General features: G+C 34.7%; 2 protein-coding genes across 2 annotated transcripts; one reads left to right on the top strand and one right to left on the bottom strand.

Moving 5' to 3' along the window:
• Positions 1-1,322: 1,322 nt before the first annotated feature.
• On the bottom strand, positions 1,323-21,881 carry LOC129239652 (nucleoplasmin-like protein). Its single transcript, XM_054875321.1, has 3 exons — positions 21,701-21,881; positions 21,327-21,469; positions 1,323-1,728 (listed from the first exon to the last, which is right to left on the bottom strand). Exons 1-3 carry the CDS (start codon positions 21,720-21,722, stop codon positions 1,429-1,431), a joined length of 465 nt encoding a protein of 154 aa, XP_054731296.1. The 5' UTR covers positions 21,723-21,881; the 3' UTR covers positions 1,323-1,428.
• Positions 11,754-17,468, top strand: LOC129239643 (sodium-independent sulfate anion transporter). Its single transcript, XM_054875310.1, has 9 exons — positions 11,754-11,965; positions 14,254-14,559; positions 14,709-14,933; positions 15,703-15,818; positions 15,889-16,192; positions 16,285-16,587; positions 16,669-16,814; positions 16,889-17,062; positions 17,125-17,468. Exons 1-9 carry the CDS (start codon positions 11,950-11,952, stop codon positions 17,341-17,343), a joined length of 1,809 nt encoding a protein of 602 aa, XP_054731285.1. The 5' UTR covers positions 11,754-11,949; the 3' UTR covers positions 17,344-17,468.
• Positions 21,882-22,495: the final 614 nt, after the last annotated feature.

Here is a 22,495-nt window from a genome sequence, read left to right as displayed (position 1 = left end):
GACAGTCCGAGGCAGTGCGCCTACCTAAATCCCATCGATCTTCTCCATTACATCAAGAGCTCTGGCTGGCTGTAGACATGTGCCTGTTGGTGGTCTCTTAATCGTATCAAAACGGCGCTTTAGTGCTACTTGGGGAATGCCAAAGTGATACTTCATCCATTTCACCTATACCTACCTAACTGGCACACGCATATGCCTCAGTAGACTGCCAAAGCAGAGAAAGCTTGTATGTATTTATGTGCATACATAAGTGTCAGATTTTAAGCTACCAATCATTGTCGGTTTCAAAGGAAAAACCCCGAGCACTATTTCCATGCAAGTTAATACTACAGCGCAACATTGAAAGCAAAAACTTACACAATTTACACTTTTAAAAATAGTAAACAAACTTTATTTGTTTTCTTTAGTTTTTCTTTGTTTTTGTGTATTTTCTCTTTTCGAAATGCGCATTCAAATTTGATTGCATGTTAATTACTCCACAATTTTCTATCACTTAGGTTGGTATGTACAAATTACAATAATGCATACAAGATATCTCTCCATTTATCGTAAGTTAGTTTTTTAGTTGATTTTAATATTTAGACCTCATTATTTCATATTCATGCTTGTGTTTGCACCTGCTTTGCCAAGCTTCAAGGTCCACATATCGTCAGAGGATTGTTAAGTGACTTACTGTCGTAGGTGCAAAATTGTAATTTGCTGTACATAGTTTTTTTTCATTTTTTCGTACCTCGTCTTTTGTATCTGTGTATGTATGTATGCGTATGCATATCGTATTGCATATACAAATGCAATGCAAAAAGTGTATGCATGCGTTTAGTTGGTTTACTTTATATGTAACTTCTGAATGCTACGACTCTACTTATTTCGGCAATCAATTTACGTACATATGTATAATATTATGTTGGATAAGTTGAATATGGGATCATTTTTTAATGGTTACGTGTATTACTCAGTGCCTATAGAAAGCATCCCTGATAAAACGCTTTTTATTAATCAGCGCAGAAATTGATTTGTTTATTTGATTTCCTACACAATTAAGACGCCAGCAGCGTTGTCTAAAACTATTAGTTGATAACTGTTGCATAATGTGAGCAAGTTTAAGTGAAAATCAGTTCTTACATTCTGGCAGAAATCGCGGCTGATCTTACTGCATCTGCATGCTAACCGACGTATATAAATAACTATCAAGGGTTCGGAAGTTATAACTGTATTACTTGTATATAAAGGAATCACTAGGGTAATTTGAGTAAAATATTATGAACTAATTAAAACAAAAAGAGGAAACCTAGCCGAGGAACTCGAGTAATCAATCAAACTCGTTCAACTGAACTCTAACTCTTTTTTTTCATCGTTTTTTTAGCTTAAAGTGAATTATAAATTTGAAGAATGTATAGGATTTATGTTTTCTGACTGCTAAAAACTCGTTTATTTCTTCTTATTTTTAGCATTTTTGCCATCTGAATTATTTTCCACTTTCTGCTTCTTCTTTTGTGGTTGAGCCTCTTCCTCCTCTTCCTCGCCAGTCTCCTCATCGGTCTCTTCATCTTCGATGTCGACAACGTCGTCCTTGATATTCTGGCCCATTATGTAAACAGGTCCATTGCCCTTGATCAACTTAAATGTCACAGATGTTTCGAAAAATTCCACATCAGGATTTACGGCGCGTGTTTCACCAGCCTTTAGCACGGCGATAGGAATCTGGAGTGCGTCCTTAACTGTGTACACCTGCAAGCGAAAGAAGAGAGCAATTATTATTATGATGAATAGAGAATGATTAGAATAGAGAAATATAGAACATATCTGTTATATCTCATAAAACTGGAGAATTGTCGACACACATACGTACATATCACATGCACCCATACATTCTACATAACACAGCGGCCAATAAGTCCCGGGCATTCCCATGGCAGCCGGTTCTACGTACCGGAATGACTCGGGTTTTTCCCGTCCAAGGGCTGCCGCTCCAGTATACTAGCCCTGTATAGTGAAACTCATCCCGGGCCTGACCTCTAGATGGCGCCCGTAATAGCATATCGATTTTGTTATTCAATAGTGCTAACCTCTAAAGGTATACTGTTAAAATTTCAAGACATTCGGTTTATTATTTACCAAGTTACAGTTAGCTTTAAGTGACTCTACTTTTGCTATTTTTAAGAACAATGAATTCAAAGCAATTTCGTGTTGATTTATCATTGTTTTATGAAAAAAAATACCGTTGAAGCAAATCAATGGCTCAATAAACGTTAACCGGGCTCTGCTCCATCGGAAACAACCATCAAACGATGGTATGCTGACTTTAAACGTGCCCGTACAGACACCGATGATGCTGAACGTCCTGGTCGTCCAAATGAGGCAGTTACTTCAGAAAATATTGAAAAAAAAACCGTCAAAATCATCATAGGCAATCGCAAGAGTGAAGTTGCAAGAGATAGCTGACATCCTGAAGATATCAAAAGGCAGTGCGTTCACAGTTTTGCACGAGAATTTGCGTATGAAAAAGCTGTTGTCGAAATGGGTACCGCGTTTGCTCACGCCGAAACAAAAAGAACTACGAATTGATGTTTCAAATCGCTGTTTGGACATTATTAAGCGTGATAAGTCTGAGTTTTTGCGTCGATATGTAACAATGGATGAATTATGGATCCACCACTACAAACCAGAGTTGAAACTGCAGTCATCTGAGTGAACTGGGCCCGGTGAAAGCCGCCCAAAGTGAACAAAGACGAAACAGTCAGCTGGAAAGGTTATGGCGTCGGTATTTTGGGATTCGCATGGTAAAATTTCCATTAATTATTTGGAAAAAGGCAAAACAATTAATTCTGATTATTACTGCGAATTATTGGAACAATTGAAGGAGATAATCGCAGAAAAAGGGTCCCATATGAAGAATAAAAAATCCTCTTTCACCAAGACAATACACCTTGCCAGAAATCGATTAAAACGATGGTTAAATTGAACGAATTACGTTTCGTATTGCTTTCCCACCCACCGTATAGTCCAGATCTGGCCCCCAGCGACTACTGGCTGCTTTCAGACCTCAAAAAAATGCTCCAGGGAATGAAATTTCTATCAAATGAGAAAGATATAGCTAAAACTGAAGCGTATTTTGAGGCCAAAGATAAATCGTTCTAAAAAACATGCATAGAAAAGCTAGAAACTCGTTGGAACCTCAAAGGGGACTACATTATATTGATGAATAGACATCGGATTCTTATGCAAGTGCATATGTTTGTTTAACATCAGATGAAGTTCGCACCTAGGTAGAAACTCATCATAATAAAAATTGAATTAATAGGATCCTACTATGTTTTGCATAGTTTTTGCATATTTGCATATATTTTGCATATTCAATTTGCATAAAAATCCGATCTCTATTGATGAATAAAGAATTTTTGAAAAAAAAATGTTATTTTCTTATCCAGTCCCGGGACTTATTGACCGATGTGTTATACCCATGGCTAAAATAATAAATGCACGATGCTTTCACCAGTTTTGGCTACTTTACTTTTGTTATATTAATTTTCATAATTTTTTTATAAAAATATTGTTTATTCTATTGTCCATTCATTACTTATTTACAAGCCATCTAGTATCGACGTGCCACAGCCTTTTCTACAATAGAAAAAATCAAGTATCGGGCAGTAATTGAATTCTTATTTCTGAAAGATGGATTGCTTGCTGAATTTAAAAGTGATCGCACAAGCCTTGAAAACGATCCATGTCAAGGTCGTCGGAAAACAGCAACGGAACCGGAAATCATAGAAAAAAATACAGGATATCGTATTGGAAAATCGTCGAGTGACTGAAAGAGATTTGGTGTAAGCCCTAGGCATCTCCTTGGACAGCAAAGTTTTGACTGAAGTATTGGGTTTCAGAAAGCTGTGTACACAATAGGTGCCACATTCGCTAACAATGGAACAAAAACACATTCGAATGTAACATTTAGAGCGTTTTCGAAAGGATCAAGTGGATTTTGTGCGTTGATTAATCACTATGGGTGAGACTTGGATCTATCACCATGATACTAAATCAAAACAAGAGGCTAAAGTGTCGTGCAGACCCGGTTCTTCGGCTCCGAAACGAGTTCGGCCAAGGAGTTTTTTTTTGGAATGTGCGAAAAATCAAAAAAGACCAAAAGAAAAAAATATTTTTCATCAGGACAATGCACCGTGTCACAAGAGCATTTTGACAAAGGCTAAAATCTATGAATTAAAGTTCGAATTGTTGGAGTATTCACCACTAGTGACTTCTGCTTTCAAACCTAAAAAAAATGCATGCGTGGAAAGCATCTTTCATCGAATCATGCAGTCATAACAGCTGTGTCAACGTATTTTGCAGCCCTTCCAGATTCTCACTTCAGGGACGAAATTCATAAATTGCAATCTCGTTGGAACAAGTGTATTGATGTTCAGGGACACCATACTGAATAATAAAGTATATGTAATATATTTATTTATAAAATTGTGTTTTCCTTATCGCCGGCAAAACTCTTTGAACAACCTAGTAACATATAAATCAAAATTTTAAACTTTGTACACGATTTATAAAAATTTGACAAATTTGGAAACGCACTAAATTTTAGTATTGTTATTATTAAGAACGGATTTAGCACTGTGGCCTGAAAGATCTACTGTGCCAACAACTAGCAGTGGCTAAAACTTTAAATCAACAATAATTATCATGGACCAAAACTTCGCTCTACCATCGCATTTTTAAGTACTTATTTTGGTTTAAAGCTAGGCGCGTCTGTTGAGAACCGCTTTTGTTTTTAAAGCTATATCAACTGACCCAAGTGGCAACACGAAACAATCACAGAAATATGTAGGGCGTTCAACTCAAGCGTAATACGCGATTCCATTTTAAGCGCAACTGGCTTTATATTTTATATTTAATTCCATTCAAATTGTTAAGAATTGTCAGAGTAGTAAGTACAATTTCATTTCGTCTATAAAAGCCAGATGGTTTTATTGTGAAATGTTACTTCCTGGCAAACAAAAATTTTTCTATTACTTAGGGTAGAAAGTCAGCGTGTTGAACTTGGAGGCAACTATAGAAGTCAACGGGGTAAGCATGAACGCACGGTCAGCGAAATCGAGAGATTTTTCGACATTTTGCTTTCATCGTTTTCACATTTTCGTATTTTTATTCAATTGCTCTTTGGTCTCGCGCTCAACGAACAAATGACCAAATAAAATTGTGAGCTTAAACGTCAAAGACACCCAAGAAAAACCGCAAACAAAAAGTCATCGCAAGAAGATTCTCGAATTTTTTTAAAGGAATATGCCAAAAAAAAAGCAAAAACAAAAACTCTTACATTTTTAGAATTTCGACATTATGTTACCGGAACGCTCCGGATTTATATCTATCCACGGAATGTCACCACACTGGTCTAGAAATGTAAAAAAATCGATTTTTTGTTTTTTCGATATTTTGAAAGTATAGTATCTTAAGAATATACTGTGAAATTTTCATGCGGAAATTCCCAATATTATAGCTTCTACAGCCCATTAACTAGGTAGAGAGCGGTCCGCGCGCTCCTGTACCTCAAACTTTAAGTTCATTTATCTCGAAACGACTTTTTTCGCCTGGTGTTGTCAAAAAAAAAACTATTATTCAACCGAATCCTCTGAAATCATTAATGGCTATCGCCCGTACTAGAATCATATTATTATTTCAATTACTTCGTATTTTTTTATTTAAAAACCTGAAAAAGTTAAGAGTGTTAAGTTCAAAACCCGGCCATTTTGTCAATTTTTTTTTTATTATTCTAGTAGCGGGACACAGTACAGTTATACTGCTTAATAATTCTTTTGGTTTTTGTGTTTCAGATAAATAGAAGAGCCAAAATATACAACACCGTCCAGGTCCAATTTTTCGGGAGGATCAACTTCAGCGCCATTTTTTAAATTATAAAAAATTAATTAAAAGTTAAATAAAAAGCGCAAAAAATGTAAATATCGTTTTTCATTTTTTTATTGGAAAAACAAATTCCTGAAAATACCCTAAATTTTCGAGTTCTAGACCACTTAACGTTTATGGTAGATACTTCAAGTATTTGCAACAACAAAAATGCGACATGTGATTTAATATGAAATGAGGGACAGCAAATTTATTTCATTAATTAAATTTTCCAATTCCGTGATGTATTGATGGAACTCGTAACTCTCATACTAACAGTCCAGGTGCTGTGACAAGCATAACTCGGCTACCATGAACGCATATAAATAAACGTCATTGGTATTAAAAAAAACACTTGACCAGACGTTGCCACCAAAAGATAATTGACATTTTGAAACATTGTCGTGTGATCGTCATAAAAACCTAGTAAACATAAACGGGTTTAACATGGCGCGACACATGACTAAATACTTTGACGCTTTCATTTGTGAAACCTTTTTGAATGTAGCAAGCGATATTTACCCACTTACTCTATTTTGACTTTATTAACGAACGAACCAGATCAATGCAAGTGACAAGCGTTATCTAGAGTGCGATATTTCAATATGATAAACGCAATTTTTATTAAAGACTTTTTCCAAATGACACGTTTTAATTTATGTTTTTTACATTGAAGATTTTTTGCACATACATAGACAGTTATTTTAATAAAAATTTACCATGAATTTATAAGTTCAAATGTAAACAAAAAATGTGGAGATTATCTTGGCACTTAAAGATATGCATAAGCGAGTGGGATTGACGGTTTTCCCCAAAAATCGGTGTATCCATGTGAAATATTCTTATTTGCTCTTATTCTTATGGTTGTGCAATCAGATTTTCAATAATGTGTTTTTATGCCGTCAATATTACTTAAGTAAAGATATTTCATGCTTATGTCTGAAAATAATATTTTTCAAATTTCTAAATAGCCTCCCTCGACGAGGTGCTTCTCTATGATGGCAGTGAACCAATCAGATGCAGCCGCTCTTGGAGTTTCGCAAGATTTTTGGCGCTGCTCGCGTATATGACGGTTACCGCATTCGAATAAATCATGATCTGTATCAGCTTTACGGAGATATTGGCATGGTCAAACGAGTCACCCCGCAGCGACTAAGGTGTTTGGATTAAGTCGTCCGTATGGAAGTGCTACGGTGAAGAAGGTGTTTGAAACGGTAATTGGCGATCGACGGCGAAGAGGATGTTCTCTTGCCCGGTGGAAGACCAAATTGAATATAACCTGGCTTCTCTTCGCTTAAGAAATTGAAAGAAGTGTGCGGAAAATCCAGACACCTGACGAGACATTATTCGGCAAGCTGTGTAACTCGACAACGGGTTTTTACGGCCAATTAAGTAGTAACAAAAATTTAAAGTAAAATTGTATTGAAAAATATGGTTTGGTGCATGACTACTAGTCGGAAGTGTGCAGATTCGAAATCCCGTGCATGAAACAGCAAAATGATAGAAAAAGTGTTTTCTATAGGGGTTACCTCTCGGCAAGCAATGGCAAACCGAGTGTATTTCTGCCATGTAAAAGATCTTCACAAAAAAATATTTGCCCTTCAGAATCGGCTTAAAAGTGTAGGTCCGCCCATTTGTGGAACAACATCAAGACCCACGCCACAAATAGGAGGAGGAGCTCGACCAAACACCTAACAGAAGTGTTATTTATTTATTTATAGTACAAAAAAATAAAATGGTAAAACATTATTTTAGCATAAAAAATTGTCTTTGAGTAAAAATTTGTTTTTATTTAAACTATCCTCGAATTCTGCTATTTATGTGTCCCTCTGTGTCGAGGAAATTATCAAAGTTGTCTCTTGTTAAAAGAATTCGTATTATTATTACTTTTTTCTTAATATGGAAATTAATCATTTTTAACTCAAAACTGTGTCAGTCTCGTGTCGCTAGTATTTGTTTTAACCCTCATCCGTTGTTGGTATGCGCGTGCATACCATTTCACTTTTTGAAACTATGTTTAATATAGTAAATATTCATCGATTGATTTGAATTTTTGTCCAACTAAATATTTTAGCAAGTATTTTTACTACATTGAATGACAGATGGCGTTGCGGGCTGTAAGTGCCCCAACTAAAAAACTTACATATCTGTTGTTGGTATGCGTGCGCATACCAGTGTCAAAGATAATGGGATGACTTTTTGTACCGGTACATATTTGAGTGTTCGTTAGCTTTTTTCGCATGTTTTCAGAAAATTTCTCTATCAGTACGTTCTGTTAAGTGTTAAATATTGTGTTGAGTTATTAACGGAGAATCAATCATCACTAACAATATCTTTGATATTTTACGAGAATTTTACCATTTTTTGAAGAAAATGAATCGCCGCAGTCTACGAAATCGTATTTTTGATGAAAATGAGTTGGAAAGTGAAAGTTCAGAGCTTGAGGCATCGATTGAATATGAAGAAAATGACGATGAGCGATCTGAAAGATCGAGTGACGATAGCCTTGAAAGTGATTCATCGGATATCGAACCACTGTCACAAGAAATTTTAGAAGGTAGCGCAGTAAATCTCGATATTCGCATGAATTCGAAAAATGGATTGATCGAGTATACGCAAGAACCATTTGTAAGTGGTAGAAGATTTTCTTTTCGACATCAATCGAATGTTTCTAAAGGTATTTTTTATTCTGTTTTTCTCCGGTTTGGTAGTTTTGGTAACTTTATCATTCTTGTTCATTTTGCTCACAGGTCCCACTGCTTTTGCTATTTCTGCGGTTGATTCTCCTCTATCGGCTTTTCTTTTGATCCTTTCGCCAATTGAAGAGCATATTCTCAGAATGACAAATTTATTTGGTGCAAGAACATATCGCAACAACTGGGAACATTTGACAATTCAGCAATTGCGTGCGTACTTCGGATTGCTTCTTCTTGCTGGTGTTTACCGGTCATATGGCGAGTGCGTTACGCAGTTGTGGAATGTAGATAAAGGCAGAGCTATTTTTCGCAAAACCATGAGCCTTGACATGTTCAAGAAAATTCAAAGGTGCATTCGTTTTGATGACCGCGAGGAACGTAATCGGCGTGATAAGCTTTCACCTATTCGATTTGTTTTTGACAAATGGACTGCACATCTCAAGACATTGTATACTGTTGGAAAAACAGTCACAATAGACGAACAACGTGTTCCGTTCCGTGGCCGATGTCCATTTCGCCAATACATTCCATCAAAACCGGCAAAATATGGAATAAAAATTTGGATAATTTGCGATTCAGAGTCCTATTACACTCATAATGCTCAAGTTTATCTTGGCCGTGTTGCAAACACTGCTGTGGAAAGAAATGTTGGGCAACGTGTTGTGCTCGATTTGTGCCATGGGCTGACAAGTAGAAACGTTACTTGTGACAATTTTTTTACAACATACGCGCTGGCTAAGGATTTGCACAAGCAAAAAATGACGATAGTGGGAACAATACAAAAGAATCGAGCTGAATTACCATCAATACTGCTCGATATGAAGCGAAAGCCAGTTTTTCATACAGAATTTGTTTATGAGCCACAATTGCAAGCCATTTTGTTGTCATATGTTCCAAAAAAAAATCGATTTGTGACATTGTTGAGCACATATCATCGAGGCCTAGAAATTGAACAATCAGCGAAGAAGAAGCCAAATTTGATTACTTTTTACAACAAAACTAAAGGTGGAGTAGATACGCTCGACCAAATGGTAGGAACGTTTCGATCAAAGAGAAAAGTTAATCGTTGGCCAATGGCTCTCTTTTGCAATATGCTAGATATAAGTGCATTGAACGCATATATTATTTTCACCCATATTTTCTCTGATTGGAATAGAAAAAAAAAACAAATATTAACATTCGTCGTAGATTGTTTCTTGAGGAATTGGGTGAAGCACTCACAGTTCCATTTGCTACAAACCGTAGTCATCCACAACGTATGTCACAGCAATTCCATGCTGAATTGCATCCTCAAACATCAATGTCTCATCTTCAACCGAACAACAAAAGAGGCCGATGTTATATTTGTTCCAGTAAAAACAATCGTAATGTTTTCGCTTCCCGATGTGAAAAGTGTGCGAGATTTATCTGTGCTAGTCATAAATATTCAATTTGCCATAATTGTGCCTGTCGAATAGTTTCAAATTGAATTTTTACGTGTCCTAAATATTTATTCTTTTTTCGCATTTTTGTTTTAATTTAACATCGTTTTGAAATTAAAAATCATTGTATTAATGAGGAATGAATAAACAATAAAAGTCGTGCAAAAAATGTATGGGTCTGCTTTTTCTTTAATTGGATTTTAATCCTGTATTCGTGCGCATACCAAACAACGTATATGTAATACGAATTCTAACAACCGATGAGGGTTAAATAATAAATCAATTTTTTGTATACATAGACCAAGTGTTCTATTTATGCGACCATGGCTGTGTACACATACATTAGGGTACTCACTAAAAAACCATTGCGGTTTTTCCAATGGAATTACAAAATTTATTATATTTTACAATTGCCGCCAGAAAATTTCAGAAAACATATCGACATTTACGTTATGTTTGGAGATACTTTACAAATATGTCCAAATCTTAAAAATTGGCAAGAACCTTAAAATATGACAAATTTTATTATACCGACAGAACCGGAACAAATGCACTTTTTCTTTTAATTTTTTTATATGGAGAAACACCGTCAGGAAAAAAATGTATCCAAAATTTTCTGAGCCACTTTGGACTCAACTTTGTTATAAAATGAGGACAAATTTCTTTTTAATCCGGCTTAAAAAGTTGGAAGTTTTGAAGAAAATTTTTCCAATTTTTATACTAAAAATTTATTTTAAAAATATTACTTTTATAAAAAATTTATTTTTATAAAATATGTATTTTTATACATATATAAAATGTATTTTTATATATTAAAAAATGTATTTTTATATATAAAAATTTATTTTTATAAAAAAAAAATTTAAAACAGTTATTTTTATAAAAAATTTATTTAAAAAATAATGGATTTTTATAAAAAATTTATTAAAAAAAATTATATTTATAAAAAATGTATTTAAAAAAAAATTATTTTTATAAAAAATGTATTTAAAAAAATTTATTAAAAAAAATTATTTTTATATAAAATTTAAAAAACAAAATAAAAGTAATCAAAACTGGTCTAACTATCGCGTTTCTATTATTTTGGCCGTGAGTGTGCACACATGTCCAACCTCCAACGACAATATTTATTTAGTAATTTCACTGTTTCACATCGTTTATACCATCCATATGGTAATTAAAAAACTGGCATTAGTGAAAGTAAAAGTTTTAAACGAATCACTTTGAGAATTGATAAAATTTTAAGTATCCTCCTTCAAGTATCGACCTAAACAAATACTTAAATCTTGCTGATAAGCAAATATTGGGCGTAAGAGCGAAAATTTGGCGACATTTATACATCAAAAAAACAAATCTGTAACTAATCAACCAAGTCATTCAACAAATTACTGTAAATTTTCGCACGTGCATACATGCACAAACGTATAAGTAGTTGTAAATTACTGATACTAACTGCAACTAGCTGGGGAGTAAGCTATTAGTTATTAGGCAGTCGGGTGACCACATAAACAGACTTACGACAAAAACGGTAAACACAAGACAAACAAACATACATACATACATACCTACACATACACATATGTACATAAATACACACATACATACATACATACGTACATATATACAAAAAAACTCTGTTGAATCGTCACATTCGCGCTGCATGCTTCAATTGGCCCAAAGTAAAAAACGGTCTCCAGCGCGGAAACGTTTCATTCCAAATCAGTCGGTTGAAGCAGTAGCAGCAGCAACGGATATTCGAAATTTTAACCGGAACAAATATTCGAATTTCGAGTGCAGTTAATAAAACAAAATATAATAGTTACGAAAATTTTCGACGAAACCAATTTTAAAAAACGAAGTTTAGTTAATAAAATAATTAGAAAGTTGCAGGGAAATACAAAAGAAAACAAAACGAAGATTTAGAAAGAATGTCACAAGTCAAAGGTGCGAACACAGAAAGTGATTGTTGAAGAAGCTAAAATGTATAAATAATATAATTAACAACTTGAAATGCCACTAACGGTCTAAAAGGGTGCAAACAAATTTCGCAGTACTCAAGTTGCTTTGTGTTAATATTGACAATACAAAACCATTAAGTGATTAATGTAATATAATGATATCTGAAAGCTATATACAAACTGTTTATATACTTACATACATAGATATGAATACATACATATGGACATTTCCATGAAAAACCATGAAAAGTGAACCACAGTTAAATAAATGAAAATGCTCTAACACATTTTTTATGACTTTTTCATAGTAGATCACACAAATGGACCCGAAACGGGTCGGAAGGGTTGAAAATAAATAAAAATAATATAATAAATAAAATAATAAATAATAGAATAATATAATAAATAAAATTATATAATAAATAATTTAATATAATAAATAAAATAAAATACCTATTCCTAAAATATTTTATATTATTAGGAAAAAGTTAGAGTCGCGTCCGACATCATATTTTAATTCAAAATACATATGTATGTAAGAAAACATCTCAAGATTCGCAGAGTTCTGACTATTCTTACGTGTACCCTGACACTACTTCCGTTTTATATAACGTTAAATATCAGCTACTTTGATTTCACCCAAAAACCGTACTAAACTAAAAAACTACGCTACGAAAATATCGGGTCTGTGAAAAGCACTTTTATAAAAATGTTCCCATGTTAATGTTAAAGTTAATGATGTTGTTGTTATTGTAGCAACATAAAATGTTCCCCATAAATTTTTAAGAAATTCTACTATAGTAGAAATCTTTGACCGGATATAAGCCCGGGTCCTTTCAACTGTCGTGGGGAAATGTCTGGCTGTTTGCCTCGGACTCACCAGCAGGTCTAAGACAGTTCAATTGAATATATTGTATGTATAGTCATCTCAAAAATAAAATTTACGTGAAAAAACAGGAAGCAATTCAAGCATTGAAAGATATAATAAAGGTGATTCAATTACCGAAATAGAGCCTAATTATGCCTAAAGGCCATATAAAATTTCACCAAATGAATCGGCATTTGTAAGCGACCTTGAAGGTCGCGGTATAAATTTTATATTCATACTCGGCCGCATCGTTAAATCCGTGTGAAAAAATCATTTCTATAAAGTACAATTGGAAAAAGAAAACAAAATGGGTACAAATTTCTATACAGTGTTTAGCAAAAGTAATCGGAACTTCAGTTTTGTAAAACGAAACCTCAAATAAATTTAATTGTAGGAAACAAAACTTAAATTAAGGCATTTACCATGAGAGATCCCCACCAATAATAATCAGCAGGGGAAAATTAATACATTATTTTTTCGGTAGATGGCTGTAGTGATCGATATCTCGTAAAGTATTTAAAGTTTATGCTGGTTGTCAAGGTGACATCTCACACTAATAAAATTTTTTTGCTGTTTTTTTGTTTATTCCATCCAGTTGTGTAAACAATAGAAGTTAACAAACAGAAAATTCGGTACATTTTAGTTTTTCTTTGATAAAGGTGAAAATACAAGGCAGGCTGAAAGCCGCTGAAATTGTGGAACAACAATAAGATACGCGTCACAAACAGGAGGAGGAGCTCCGCCAAACACCTAAAAACAAAGTGTGCGCGCCAATATTTTTTTCTTTTTCGCGCAACAACTGATTTATAAAGTTTCCGAATCACGTTTTTCAGTTCTATTGGTGAGGCTCCATGCAATTTGTTTTTTTTTTTTTTTTGTGCGAAAACTTATTATTACAAATGACTAGTTACATAAAACAATTGTACGGATTAATTGAGTGTGACTGCAGAGTTCTAAAAAAAAAAAAATTATATAATCTGTGTGCATTTTAGATAATAATGTTAATAGTCAAGTCAAGCAAGAAAAGGTATATACATCCATAAATTAATTGTGCTATACTAACATACATACAGTACAACATACTTCAGTACAAATACAAGCTAATTTGGCTGTACTTTATGGGTGATGAGTGAATATTTAAATCGTATAATAAATCAAAAATTGTCCCATATCTAAAAGAGCATTTCCAAAGATAATATTTTACTGATATTGCTAAATTATCAGTAATAAGAGAAAAAAGTATTAACACAAAAGAAAAAATCCAAGTACATGTCCTGCGAATGCGGTTTGCCGTACTAAGTGACAAGAACCATTTCAATAAAATAAGATTAATTAATTTTCAAGTAAAAAAATATGTCAACAGAGAACTGAATTTACTTAAAAATTGTGTTTGTTTCTTAACCTAGACGAAGATGACATCTACCACGAAAAATTACCGAATGTTTGTGATGCCGTCAAGAAATCGGCGAAAAATTGTTGCACGCCAGCCACAGCAAAGAAGTTCCTTCCGATCATAAACTGGTTGCCCAAGTATGAATGGAAATTTCTTATACAAGATTTTGTAGCGGGTCTAACAGTGGGCCTTACCGCCATACCACAAGCGATAGCGTATGGCACAATAGCGGGACTAAACCCACAATATGGTTTATATTCGGCATTCATGGGTTGTTTTATTTACATCATATTTGGCACTTGCAAGGATGTTACCGTTGGTAAGTGTAAATAAAGAGAAGAAGATGGAGCGTGATGCTTTCGTATTAATATTGTTACAATTAAAACTCCTAAATCCACTAACCGCGAAAGTAGTTAATTGTAAAGAGTAATTTATGCCAATCAATAATTTCAATCTTCCCCATATCAGGTCCCACCGCTATTATGGCGCTCATGGTGCAAACAAATGTAGCCGGCAGTGCCGATTATGCAGTGTTACTCTGCTTTCTATCTGGTATTGTCATACTGCTAATGGGTATCCTAAATTTGGGCGTCCTCGTACAATTTATATCGATACCAGTGACGACAGGCTTCACCATGGCTGCAGTAATAACAATAGCCAGTGGACAAATTAATAACCTGTTTGGTATACCAAGTAAGTTTTGGAAAAAAAATTAAAAAACGAAACAAAAACAAAATTAAAAAACAAAACAAAAAAAAATTAAAAAAAAAAACAAACCTGAAAATCGAATCTCTCATTAAATTCTCGAAACGAATTAATATTTTGGACCAAAATCTGTAATAAAAATCTCGGTTAGGTGGGGAAATCATATAAAATAATGAGCTCTAGGGCAACACAACGGACCCAACTTGCGGTCTAGGTGGCACTCCGATGCGGGGTCACCCTTAAACCAACCAACCAACCCAAAAAAAAAATAAAATAAAATAAAACAAAAACAAATTAAAAACAAAAAAAAAAATAAATAAAAAAAAAACAAATTAAAAACAAAAAAAAAAACAAAAAAAAAGAAAAAAAACAAATTAAAAACAAAAAAAAAAAAAACAAATTAAAAAAAAAAAATACAAATTAAAAACAAAAAAAATAATAAAAGCAAAAAAAAAAAACTAAATAAAAACAAATTAAAAAAACCAAATTAAAAAAGTTCGAAAAAAAAACAAAATTTAATAAAAAACATTAAAAAAGTTCGAAAAAAAAACAAAATTTAATAAAATACATTAAAAAAAATTTTAAATAAAAAAATTAAAACAAAAAATTAAATAAAAATAAAAAAATACAAATTTTAAATAAAAAACAAATTTTAATAAAAAAAAATTTAATTAAATTAAAAAAATTATTAAAAAAAATCAGAAAATTTCAAAACAAAATTAAAAAAAACCCTAGTTAAAAACCTTCCAACCTACAGGTTCTTCCAATGAATTCATCGAGTCGTGGGTCAATTTCTTCACACATTTAAATAAAATCCGACGTAATGATGCTATACTGGGCGTAGTAACATTAATTGTGTTGATACTTATGCGAGTAAGTGATAATAATGAAAAAAAAAAGTAAAACTCTTATTTTAATTTAAGTTTACGTTCGCCATTCGCAGAAAGTCAAAGACATACCCTGTTCGTGCAAAATGCTGACCCAGTACATCTCATTATCTCGAAATGCGCTGGCAGTCATTATAGGAATTATACTATGTTACACGCTCAGTGACGACAATTGGTTGGCGTTTACCGTGAGCGGCGAAATTGTACCAGGCATTCCATCATTTAAGTTGCCACCTTTTCATACCGCAGTGAATGGCACATATGTTGGTTTTGGCGAGATGGTACAGGAACTGGGCGCCTCGCTGGCATCGATACCTCTAATTTCGGTGCTCGAGAGTATTGCTGTGGCAAAAGCATTTTGTGAGTACATAACATATATGCACATAAACCTACATACAACATAATTTAGTTATTCTTCACTTCAAAGCATTAATTTAACTCATACATTACAGCAATGGGACAAATTGTGAATGCCTCACAGGAAATGATAGCACTGGGTATCGCCAATATTATGAGCAGTTTTGTCTCATCTATGCCTATTACAGGCTCATTTACGCGTACAGCAATCAATAATGCGAGCGGTGTTAAAACTACACTTGGCGGTGCTTTCACCGGCATTGTGGTTTTGATGACTTTGGCGTTTCTTACAAAAACTTTTTATTACATACCGAAAGCCACGCTGGCTGCCATTATAATTGCCGCCATGTTATTCATGGTGGAGTATGAAAGAATTGGCGAAATTTGGCACTCAAAAAGTATGGGCGTTCTATCAAAGGATGTATTCCTTTAATCAAATTTAATAAGTTTATATATTTTGTATTGTTTTTGTATTCCAGAGTTGGATATGGTCCCTTTTCTAGTTACACTGCTTGTTTGTGTGTTTTGGACACTGGAATATGGTATGGTTTGTGGCATGGGCGTGAATATGTTGTTCATTTTGTACAAAAGCGCCAGGCCTAAAATAGTCATTACAACGGAAAAGGTTCGTTGTTGCTGCCCTGTAATTACAGAAATGGAAATTTTCATACCTAAAAGATTTTCGTTTCTTTCTTTCAGTTGCAAAAAGACATTGAAATCGCTGTTGTGGATGTGCACGAAAACTTAACCTACTCCTCGGCGGAATATCTGAAATCAAAAGTTGTGAAATACGTGGCTACGTATGGGCAGAGCATCGATATGGTAGTAATAAGGGGAGAGCAAATATACACAATTGATTCTACTGTTGCGCTGGTAAATGAAATTTGATTGTGACTAACCAAAACAAAACATAACGACTTCTTCTTGTTTCGCAGAATATTCTTGGGTTGAAAAAAGACTTGGCTGCTCTAAATTGTGAATTGGTGTGCTGGAATTGGCAAATATCTTCGGCTGGCGTCGTTTGTCGCTTGCATCACGACGCGCGCAGCATGTTCAAATTTAGCAAAACTCTACAGGAGATTGTGACGGGAGAAATACAAGAGAGTACAACAACAATACAAAGTGATTGTAACTCAACTACAATACCGTTATAGTCGAAATGTAAAGATGTTTTAACTTTAAGTTAGTTCCATTACCAAAGGTTACTTTAAAGTGATAAAACTCAATATAAGTTAGATTTTTTTAAAATAGATTTGTAAAATAAAAGACTGCTGGTAAGTGTTGCAACAAATTAAAGATTCTAACATTTAGAAAAGAAAGAAAAAATATGGGAGGGTTCATCATGAACTCTAAAAAACACAATTTTAAATTGTATTCAACCATACCTACAACCTACAATTCATAATTTGTCGGTTATAATTTCAGTGTAGCACCACAAAAACGCAAAAAAATGCATTCAACTAAACAAAAATGAACAGTTCTAATAAATAGCAGCTTGTGAGCAGTAGCAAGGAGCTGGAGCATACATGAATGATTTCGCAAATAGCGCTCCGGTCGACTCCAAATTTTTGTTACTACTCCAACTACAGAACGCACTGAAATTTTTTTTTTACTATTGCTCTGAACCTCTAGCACTAACGAAACGTAGCCTGGAGCGGAGCAAAACAGTTTATCCCACGTTTTGCGCTACCTTCTGTACTACTCAAATGCTTATATTCAAGTTCATGAATTAGTTAATGCAAACACTGACTAGAACCATTTGAAATGTGGTGTTGTAGAAAAATTGTAAAAACAAGCTGGACCGGCAAATCCTCAAAAATATCAAATGGCATGGTGTTAAATGGGATGCAAATTTCAAGGAAAATGCTAACGGTATGCCCGGTATGAATAAAAAAAAACGCTTATTTCGGATATACATATATCCAGAGGCAATAAATACGATATTTTACAACTATTGATACAATGTAAAATTGAAGGACGAATAGGAATTGACAGGAAAAAATTACTTGGTTTGACATCAAAGAGTATACAGGCCTCAAAAGAGGTGGAATGATATACGGTTCACTAGACAGGGCTGGTTTATTGGGGCGGCAGTCATGGGAATGGCAAAACCCCTAAAAACCCACTCATCTAACACCCCTCTCCCTCTGGACGCAATCTATCAAAACAGCAAGTTTCTTGGGCCTACCTTTAAATGAGTTAAACGAAGACGACCGGTGATATACACTACACTGACAGGGCTTAGTATTGCTGCTACAACAACAACAACAACAATCACATAATATTTTCGAACCAAAATTATATATCTATTATCTTGCGAGAAATAGGGAGGGGCTCTTCAGAACGTTTTCATGCGCCTAGTATAAGCTACAAGACCAGCAAGATAAATGAAGAAAAGATGAAATGCATGACACGATCCTTTCATAATAGTCACATCAGAATCGGAATTTATATTTTTGAGTTCATGCAAGAGTTTAAATACTTAGGTGTAGGTCCTTATCAATGCAACACCGTATTCAGGCCATTCTTTGGCCATATCAAACTTATGAAGTCTTCATTAATATCAAAGGAACAAACGCTCCAGATGCACAAAACTATGACAAGACCGGTTCTCACCTACGGCTGGATCTTTAAAGTTGATGTGAATTTACAGATGCGATTTGAAAAAAAAAATTCAGAAAAATATTCGGCCCTTTACGATTATATTATATGAAAACCGTATACGGTACAACCGCGCGAGCTCAGTATTTTAATAGCGGGGCGGTAGTAAAAAAACGTCCTAAGAATGTGCAGCGAAAGAGCGACCAAAAAAGTTTTTGAAGCAAATCCTGAAGGAGCAAGGAGAAGCCGACCAAGACGACGATGGTTGCAAGACGTAGAAGACGATATTCGAAAGATGAGAATTCCGCAAAATAGAGCGAAAGCGGGCTGTCGAGAAGAATGGAGACGTATTGTAGAGGAGGAGGCAATGGTCCACCCCGTTGCCAATATGATGATGATGATTATATTTAATCACTAAAAAAACTGTTCTATACTATAATAACTATTTAATTTTAAAAGAATAAAATTTTAATGATAACACGATTTCTTAAAAGAAGTTTTGTCTTCGTAGTCAATAAAAGGTGCAGAGGAAAAATTGATAGCGCAAAGCCCCAATTCTTTTATGGAGAAGTTGTAAGTTCTCACTGAATAAATTTTTGCTTGCTAATTACTGGCTACTTTTTACTCGACAAGAAAGTCCACTATGAACACTAACTGCTATGTGCGTATGTATGCTATGAATAATTTAAAACTTCAATAACAGTTAATGATCAATTTTTTGGTGTCCGTCTGTACCGGATGTTCCATCTATACTCGACAGAACTAAATATAAAACTATCTACACTTCTTTTCGCCTTGCTTCTTCTATAACGCTTTAGAATCAGTTATTCAGTAGAACTTTAAAGATGTGTCCTTCGAATTTCTTAACTCGGCATGCATACCGGCAGAAATAGCGTTAGCGCTCCTGTCTTCAGTGGACACAATAAAGCCTGTCGTTCCCAAAAACATGCTGTCTCAAAGGCGTGAGTATAAAAGGAAAAGATTGTTAGATAAGTGTGTTTGAGGGGGCAGGTAATAGGTGGATAATATCCTGCAGGGTTCCTTCATATGCCGGACATAGTTTAAGTATGTCGGAAACGATTCTGGATAAATAGGAATTTAAGCTGCTACAATATTCGAAACGCAACTGTGCCACAGTAAAGCGAGTCTCACGAGGCAGCTGTAGTCCCCACGACAGTCGGTTCTCACGAGGAAGCTGCCGCTCCCACGACAGTCGATTCTTCGTAACCGGAACGACCTGGATTTACATCCGGCCAAGGACTGCCACTTCAGCAGCATTGCCCGTACATTTACATATGGGGAATGTTTAGGCTGATACAACAACAACAACGCAGCTGAAGCCCACATGCAACGGGTGGTGTTTGGACTCTGATTACATTCGGGTTGCGCGAGTTCTCTCAATTTCGAGGCGGCAGAAAACTACCGATGAATATAGTTGATAGCCCGTCTGTATACTGAAAAGTCCAGTGGTGGTCGTATGTAGTCCTTTATCTCATCTGTGAAGTCAACTAACACAGTTAATGTGGTGAATCGAGGCTGTTCGTTCGCATCATAAAAAATGGTTGAATTGAAAGTTAGGTTATGGTGATAGTCGGTCTGTACGACCAACTCACGACAGTCGGTTCTACGTTACCGAAACGACCCGGATTTATATCCGGCTAAGGACTGTCACTCCAGCAGCATTCACCGTATATAAGTATGGGGAATGTTTATGCTGCTACAACAACAACAACCAACTCATTTAGACCTTAAAGGTCCGTTGGGATATCACTGTGCGACACTGAAACCTCATTTATTTATCTCCATCAAACCATTTATGGCTCTTATGAAGCGCAGGATTAGTCCAGTCCCCACGCCGGACAGTTCCGTTGACAGTTTGAATTGAAAAACAGCGATTACGACTGACCTCTTTGCTCGGCCGATTTGGTCGCACCGGACATTTTAGAGGTATTTAGAAGACTCCACGCTCATTGACACAATAAATTGTATTTGACCGGTGCAAATCGATATTCAAGCGATTTTCACTATGTAATTCATAGATATCATGTTTTGAAATCCTCATAGATGGAACCCCGGCTACCTCCATACCTTTCAAGTAATTTGTATTTGAATATTTCTATTTTTCTACAAATAAATGTTTTTTGTGTGAACTTTTTTAAATTATCATGCCTAAGCTATAACATGGCAAGTAGAAATAGAATGCATCGTCATTATTGTGATTCATGTTTATACAAGTGACAAAATTAGTAAGTTGCTATAATCAAGCATACAATAATAAAGAGAAACAGCTTCAAACCATTGTCGAAAAATTTCCAATAACGTTCATATATTCTTTATAATGGCATTGTATGTACACGTGTACGCCCAAATGTATTGGGAACGCAATACTATACAATATTTGCACTATGATACACAAAACTTAAGAGCGCGAATCTCACATGCTTCATTTACGTCGGTAGGTATACATACACATGTGATATGCGTGAAAGTGCCTACTACTTAAATTACAAACTGATTTTACTATAATTCCGCTTACCTGTACAACATTAAATTCGTCCTCTTTCGCTTCAGCGCCCAAGAGGATCTGTTTGATAATGAGCCTTTGGCCGCGGGGGAAGTCCTCATCGTTGGAAAGCACATCCCATGACACCGTGCTGTCCTGTCCAGTAAGTGTAACGCCTGAAGACAAGAATCACAATTTAGTACTCAGTCAATTATTTATGCAGTACACAAAAGCTTTGGAGCGGCACATAGCAACGAAGAATTAAATATCTAAACACTGCCGGCATCGATGAATTCTTTAACAGACGGCGCCATTTTTATACTCGTGAATTTGAGATGTAATTCTTGCCCAAATTCACAAAATAGAATCTGCTTGCTGTTAAACAATATTGCATACTTAATATTTACCATAAAACGATTCGTCGGACATTGTGATTGCTTAGATAACTTTTGATTTTTTAGTTGAAAAATTCACGTCTAGAATTTGCAGAGAAACCCCGAACGGCGGTTGTGTAAATCGAACGAATGAGCGAGCAAAAAGGAAGTGTTTAACCAAAAATCAAGCCGGTCAGACGACGAAAAGAAAATGTGAAAAAAATGCCAGAAAATGCCGTCAACTTGAATTGCTTCGAATTCGCACAGCTAAGGCAAACGTCAAAATATTAACCGATTCAAGTAGATGCCACATACAACCATTTTTAATTAATTTATGTAAAAAATAATATTTTGATAATATAAAAACAACCTTATTTAAAATGTCAAACTTGCAAAGGCTGTAAGAATAACTAAAAGACCTGAGAAGAAATGAATTTGGCTTTGATTTATATGAGGGAACGTCACATGATACCTGTTTGCACAAGACAATGCTTTGCGAACAATTGAAAAACGTGTTAGTTGTCAAAAAATAGAAAAAATGCACCTTATTTAGCCTAATAATTTATATTTACAATCATTTGACTAAGCTGATAGCCCTGGCAGCTAGTGCGCTTACAATAGACTAGTCTGTAATATTAATTATATTTTAATAATAATAATAATATATAGAAGAAGTGTTTGCGTAACGTAGGCGTCCGTTAGTGTCTTTTCGTTAAAATTACTTATTCTGTCTTAAATTTATTTGGGTTTACACTTGAGTCAAGCATAGATTATCAAATTTTAATAACACTTAATAGATCTCCTAATTAAATTAGATTTCTGCGAACT

This window comes from Anastrepha obliqua, chromosome 1 (assembly GCF_027943255.1).
Source record: "Anastrepha obliqua isolate idAnaObli1 chromosome 1, idAnaObli1_1.0, whole genome shotgun sequence".
Classification (NCBI taxonomy): domain Eukaryota; kingdom Metazoa; phylum Arthropoda; class Insecta; order Diptera; family Tephritidae; genus Anastrepha; species Anastrepha obliqua.
This window is presented reverse-complemented; position numbering and strand designations above follow the sequence as displayed.